We start from the raw sequence: 7,352 nt of genomic DNA, 5'->3' as shown, positions 1-7,352 counted from the left end.
CGACTCCAACGGTCTTCCGAACTTGTTCACCAACATAACGGGAATACCGGTCGCCACCAGTGCGCGCCACGTTTTATTCGATCGCGTCGATCTCGCGAAGTTCCTCGAGTATCGATAGAATCTCATTGTCATGAGCGTCGTTGCCAGCTCGTCTAGAGGCATCGAGCAATCGAAGACGATCGACTAGTTCGTTGGGATCGTCCCAATGGACGTACTCGATTCCTTTGTTTCTCACCCGCATAGCGGATGGAATAGAGTCGATCTCTTTTTTTCTCGCTTTACTAATACCAGCACCACTTTTATCCTTATCGAGCAATAATGGCGCGATGATATGTTTGTACTTGAAACCTTTGTTTCCTAGAATAGGCATAAGCGCATTGTGGCCACGTCGATGGGCGTTTGTAATTAACAGTATACTCTTGTACATTTGCTTGTCGTTTTCCGTGTACACAGCGTCGTCGGGAAGTCTCTTGAAGATCAACTCGTACAAGCCCGGGCTACCCGGATATCGCGTGTCGCCCACGATCACGCTGTCATCGGCGGTCACGTCGAATCGCCTATCGCCAAGCATCGAGCCGTCTAAATCGAAGTACACTCCGTAAACGTGATCGATCTCGCTCTGTTTGTCCCCGCTTAGAAGCGCACCCATATATTTGCGACCTAATGGTCCCCATTGTGCGTTCGATATTGATTCTTCCGATTCATTTCTAGTCGCGAGACTCACCGTCGCGATCAAGGGCGATCTCGTCGAGAGGCGTCTTCTCGTCGATCTAGACGATGGCTCATCGTCGTCGTCGGTTTCGCGTTTTCTCTTAGCACCGATGAACGCGATCGGATCGATTCCCTCGTCTCGCGTAGTATTCTCGGCAATTCGTTTCAACGGCTGAACGATCGGCTTGAGTCGTCTCTCCAGCGCGATCTCCTCTTCTATCTCACCGGTCTTTAACTCTCTGTACTTTTTACGTATAGAGTTCTGAGTCTTCGCGATCTCTCGCGCCGTTTTTTCCAACCGAGCGACATTTGTACCAGCCGCAGCGTCAACGTCCATTTTCGTAGCACAACTGATCGCTTTACACCACGGCGAAATCGTTAAATCCTCGTCTATATCTACCATTTCTTAACGCGCTGTCTTTATCGATGACTACGAAACCATATTTGCGTTTCCAACACGCGCGACATAAGGCGTAAAAATTCTCATACGACATATCCGTGTTCACATGCTCGTTGTAAACGTGCTTTAGGTTAGTGCCTGTTTAAACAGAATTAAAAAATTCGCGTTGTCGCGTATCAAGTGTTTTGGAATTTTAGCATATGTCTGACAAAGATAGAAACAATCGATGCTCGAGTGTCGACCCATGGCAAAATATTCCCTGATCGCATTCTGCTTGTCACAGGCCACGTCGTCGAACACGAATATCGAATCGGGAAGCGCCTCGCTCGGCGGCACGACGTCGCTATTGTTTGAGAACGCGTGATAACCAATCTCGTCCATCGACTCGAGTAGTTCCGCCAGATATCGATATTTTGGTTGTTGCAGAGATTTCGAGTAGACGTACACATTCTCAAAGCGTGCGCCATGCGGACTTTCGAACATGCTTATCAACACTTTCGTTTTACCGCAATTGGAGGGGCCGCAAATGATGCAACGTATCGTGTTCGGTAGTAGAGGGCCGTGTCTGCGCGCCCTCCCGATCGCGTCGCCCGAGATTCGTCGAGCCTTACGATCGAGATTGAGCACTCCTATAGCTGGCGACCGTCGAACGAATCGCATTTACTCGCGCTCGCTTCGAGAAGACGCGACCGATAATTTCTCCACTTATACTCGACGGCGATTCGATCGCGCACAGTGATCGGAATGTTTCCTCTATTAACGGACAAACGCGATATTCTCAATCTATCCGCTCAACAGTTGCAACTTATTCCGAAGTTCGTTCTCGTGCGTGATTTCGATAGATACGTGGAGCTACTGTGGGACAAGTTACCCGATTATCTCAGAGCGGATCCCGAGGTACAACGTTGTCGCGTGTGTCTGGAACATTATAATCGTCCGTGGCAACAATCGCATATAGACGGTCCTGCACCTCTTATTAAAAATTGTAACGAATGTTTAGCGGCGTGGGATTACTTAATGCGGCGATAAACGCGCTTCCCTTCGAACTACATATTCCCGGGTATCAATTTTGTGGGCCCGGCACCCATCTCGCGAAACGATTGGCGCGCGGCGATCGAGGCGTAAATCCGTTGGATGCGGCGTGCCGCGAGCACGATATCGCCTATTCGCGAAATAAGAAACTCGCCGATCGCCACGACGCCGATCGAGCTCTCGCCGAGAAAGCGCGCGAACGTATAACAGCCGGAGATTCCACCTTCGGCGAGAGAGCTGCCGCGACCGCCGTATGGGCTGCTATGAAAACAAAGACGAAGCTAGGCATGGGTTTGAAAAAGAAGAGAAGGAAGACGACAACGAGGAAGAGGATACTTCCAACAGTGAAACGTGGAGGCTTGTTACCCATTTTTCCGATATTAGGCGCGCTCGGTTCTTTAATCGGTGGAGCGGCGGGTGTCGCGAAGGCAGTAAACGCCAGTAAAACTGCACGGCGTCAACTGGAGGAGTTGCAACGTCACAATCGAGCGATGGAGGGTCACGGATTGCATCTAGCGCCTTACAAACGTGGCAGCGGTGTAACGAGAAGAACGAAAAAAAAAAAATCATGGAAAGAAACGTTAGGATTGCTTAGGTTACCGGTCTCCGGCATCACAACGAATGAACAATTGAACCGTTCGGCGCGTCGTCTACGAGTACCTTTCTTCAGAGGAGTGTTTATGCGTGACGCATTACCATTAAAGGCGCGACGTAACGAGAGTGGCATCGTGAATCTCGACGACTCGATGGGTTCGGGTACTCACTGGGTCGCCTATGCGAAGAGGGGAAACGACGCGATTTACTTCGACAGTTTCGGCAATCTTCGACCGCCGAGGGAACTCGAGAGATATCTCGGCGGCGTAAATATAACGTACAATCGCGGATCGTATCAGACGTACGATCAGAACATTTGCGGTCAGTTGTGTCTGCGATTTCTCTCGAAAATTGGTCGCGATGTCGCTGAGTCTTTCGTTCACCGGTAGGAGTAGCGTTCTCACGGCGTGCTATTTTCCCGCTTTAAATCTGAGCGACGACGATTATGAGTTAGGTCTCACGAATTTCGAGACATACAACACTATACCGAATGTCGATTCCACGAATAATAAGTTCTATTACGACGACAAAACGATCGTGATTCCCGAAGGTTCGTACGAATTAAGTGCGATAGACAGATATCTAAATGCCGCTATCTCTAAAAAGCGAAAGATCGACGAAAGCAAAAGGACGAGCGACGATGACGAGAGCGACGACATCGTCTATGACGAGAGCGACGAGGGCGAAAGAGGCGCGCGGTCTCTGATCATTCGAGCCAATGAAAATACTATGAAAAGTGAAATTAAATGCGAGCATCAAATCGATTTCGCGAAACCGAACAATATCGGTTCGCTCCTGGGATTCTCATCGTCGCGCGTGCTACGACCGAACAAATGGCATACGTCCGACAGACCCGTGAATATCATGGGCGTAAATATCATTGGAGTGGAGTGCAATATCACCGCAGGTGCGTACAGCAATAACGAGCCGGTTCACACGATACACGAGTTTTCGCCGAATGTTCCTCCGGGATATAAACTGTCGAACGCTCCAACATCGATCATTTACTTTCCGATCATCGCGCGAAACGTTACCGATATCACACTTCGAATCGTGGATCAAGACGGGCAACCGATCGATTTTCGTGGAGAAGAGATAACGGCGCGACTTCACGTGCGACGACGAAGACATTAGAGAGAAATGCGCGAAAGCAAAAGATGCTCGTTCTAAATGAGTGGTACTCGAGAGGAAGAGAAGAAGACGCAAACTCTACATCCGCGATTCCATCGCAAAACGACGCGACGAGGAAGGCACACGAGGGAAGAACAAACGAGCTGAACGCCGCGAACGTTGCATTTTTAAGATCTTTAGGTTTCGTCGTGAAAAATCAACATGGCGAGCGACATTTTAAGTATCGGAGGTGCTCCAATCTTTGACGATCGTATCGTGAAAATAGAAACTCACACTTACAATCCATATGCTAACACTACATTCGGATACAGCGACGAGATACGAATACCTATTCAGCAACAGGATCTGTATACGTTGCCATGTGAAAGTTTTCTATACATCGAGGGAAAATTTGCGACGAGAGAGACCGCGAAGGAAGGCACGGCGAAGGAAGGCACATCGAAAGAAGTTATGAGAACAAAGCTAGTCAATAATTGCGTCACGTTTATGTTCGACGAGATTCGATACGAGCTTAATGGCGTAGAGATCGATAAGAGCAGAAACGTCGGCATAACAACCTTGATGAAAAACTATGCATCGTTGAGCTACGAGAGAGATAGAGTTTTACAGAATACCGGATGGGAAATACCGCCTATAGCGTTAGACGATTTTAACTTTTGTGTGCCTCTCAACATACTCCTTGGTTTCTGCGAGGATTATAAACGCATAGTGATAAACGCGCGACACGAACTCATTCTGATACGCGCTCGCAACGATAACAATTGCGTCGTAGCGTATTCAGATCAGAGACCGAAGATCACCTTGTTAAGAATATAGTGGCGAATGCCACACGTGATACTTAATGACGTTAACAAACTATCGCTTCTGCGAACATTGGACAGTGGACGATATCTGAGCATGGGCTTTCGTTCGTGGGATCTATACGAATTTCCGTTGTTGCAAAGTACGACCAAACATTCCTGGGCGGTAAAAGCGGCAACGCAATTGGAGAAACCGCGATACGTGATATTTGCGCTACAGACCGGAAAAAAAAATGTACCGTCAGAAGACATTTCTAAATTCGACAATTGTAAGCTGACTAATGTAAAACTCTATTTGAATTCCGAGTTCTATCCCTACGACGATATGAATCTAGATTTCGAGCGAAACAAGTTCGCAGTACTGTACGATATGTATCTAAAATTTCGAAAGACGTATTACGGATGTGAGACTTGCGAACCATTTATGTCTGTCACTAGATTTCTGCAATACGGTCCGCTAGTGGTCATCGATTGCTCCCACCAGAACGAATCGATCAAGAGCGCCACCGTCGACGTTCGCGTAGAATTCGAATGCAAAGAGAACGTTCCGGCTAACACAACGGCTTATTGTCTCATCATTCACGATAGAGTTGTAGAGTATAACCCACTGACGAACGTCGTACGTAAACTCACGTAATTGCGGTTTTCCTACGAGAGCGATGCCAAACATACCGATCTTCGTCGATCTGCAAGGTTTTACCGTTCGAGAAAAATTTACGGTTAAAGAGGTGGCAATATTAAAAAATGGAAAAGAGCTGACCCATCGAATATTTCGAGAGGCGATGTCTTGGAATCTTCTTACAAAAACAGAAAAATCTAAAGCGTGTTGGATAACCTCCAATCATCACGGCTTGCAGTGGAGCGACGGCGACGTCGCGTACAGACTCTCGAAGAACGTGATTCGAAACAGCGTGTGCGATCAATCACGAGACGCGCCCAAACAAGTGTATGTCAAAGGCTTGGAGAAAAAAAAATGGTTAGAGGAAATTCTCGGCTGCGACGTCATCGCGGATCACGACGTGATCGTCGAGACTATTGACGCGGATTTCGAGGATATAGGGCGCCTAAGCACTCTGGACGACGTTCGAGCATTTCATTGCGAGCGTCACACGAAGCATTGCGCAATGGAGAACGTGTGCAAATTGTACGACTGGTGGTCAAAACGACAGGAATGTATCATCGAATTGTAATATCGCCGCATTAACGACTTATATCATATATCCAATTAGTTTTTAATATTATAATTAGATTCATTGTTTTATATTATAATTATATTCATTGCTTATACTATAATCGAATTGAAATTAATTTCAGTGCTTATATGCTTATACTATAATCGAATTGAAATTAGTTTGTAATCATTATATTAGATTCAGTGCTTATATTATAATTAGATTCACTGCTTATATATTATAATCGAATTGTTTTATCACTCGCTATACTTATATACATGCTTGAAAAAAATACACAAAACATTGTTTATAATATCTCACTTTTTATTTCATCTCAATCTTACATCCCAAAGTACAGAGCAACGAGTTCGCAATCGATAATGTCGTTACGATCGTAGGCATCGCTATCGCGTATAACTTTCGAGATATTTTCCTTATCCTTAGCAGTTAACGCAATATCCTTAAAACGTGTCAATTTCGTATTAATTTTTCCTAATATTTTGGTCAATGAGAGAACGAGTCGACTGATGCAATGCTCGAGCTCGAACATATTTTTCACTGTTTCCTTCGACATGGCCAAGCGAGCCACGGATGTTTCCAGGCGTAATATCGTCAAATTGTTGATTTTTCCAAAACGCACGGTCATATTTCCAATATCCAACGGGGCTGGAAAGGACGGTTCTCCATTGATACTCTGCAGATACTTCAAGAGAACGTCTCGTTGCTCGACAAGCTGCCTCCACGTATCGGGCGACATCAAGACCTCCTTGCCATGACTATCTCCCAGAATAATATTCACGCGCGAGGAGCGCTCAAGAGTAACACATATATTAAGAAATTTGTATCCCGTCTTAGTCAAGGAATATTTTCGTTCTAAAATTCTAACTGAATTATTGGTATAACCGGCGTTACTATGACTCGACGCGAACGATCTGTCATCGTCGAACGTCCTCTTTCTCTTTTTGGCGTCATCGCTCTCGTCGACTCGGCACGTCTCGAAATCCTGCGAGCGCTCGATATCGTACATCTTTACGATCGAAGAGATCGCGCAATACTGTTCGTAAACGTTTCGTATCCTTAGCTCTATACACTATGCGAAAACTTCCGTACCTCTTCCTCCTCCCTCTCCTCTTCTAAATCGTCCTCGCTCGAAAATACGTTCCTCATCTGAGCGAGTCTTTTCAAAAGAGCACGCAATTGCTCTAACAATCCGTCCTTTGGACACACGATACCAAAAAATTGTCCAAATCAAATTTACCGGTCATAATTACACTTCTAGTAAATTCATTATATTTAAAGAACTGTCGTTTAACAAAAAAGTACAGATTACCATCGATATATCGAACAGCGGACGTTACAGCAGGTGGAATCCCAGGAAATATCACGTGCAACGAATTATGCCTGACGGCTATCATCGAGCAATCGTCGATCTCGGCCACGATCTCGTCGTTGTAGATCGCGAACGTTCGTCCCGCGTTAGTATTAATCACAGCATTAATTTTCGCATTAGGA

At 46.0% G+C, this 7,352-nt stretch overlaps 2 protein-coding genes across 2 annotated transcripts; both read left to right on the top strand.

Moving 5' to 3' along the window:
- Positions 1-1,800: 1,800 nt before the first annotated feature.
- LOC148935591 (uncharacterized) lies at positions 1,801-3,126 on the top strand. Its single transcript, XM_089080641.1, has one exon. The coding sequence runs from the start codon at positions 2,104-2,106 to the stop codon at positions 3,124-3,126; it is 1,023 nt and encodes a 340-aa protein (XP_088936767.1). The 5' UTR covers positions 1,801-2,103.
- Positions 3,127-4,069: 943 nt separating this feature from the next.
- On the top strand, positions 4,070-4,684 carry LOC148935590 (uncharacterized). Its single transcript, XM_089081143.1, has one exon. The coding sequence runs from the start codon at positions 4,070-4,072 to the stop codon at positions 4,682-4,684; it is 615 nt and encodes a 204-aa protein (XP_088937269.1).
- The last annotated feature ends 2,668 nt before the right edge of the window (positions 4,685-7,352 follow it).

This window comes from Pogonomyrmex barbatus, unplaced genomic scaffold, assembly GCF_055798465.1.
Source record: "Pogonomyrmex barbatus isolate J1 unplaced genomic scaffold, ASM5579846v1 scaffold4, whole genome shotgun sequence".
Classification (NCBI taxonomy): domain Eukaryota; kingdom Metazoa; phylum Arthropoda; class Insecta; order Hymenoptera; family Formicidae; genus Pogonomyrmex; species Pogonomyrmex barbatus.
Note: the sequence above shows the minus strand (reverse complement) of the source record. Positions and strands in the feature narration are given on the sequence as shown.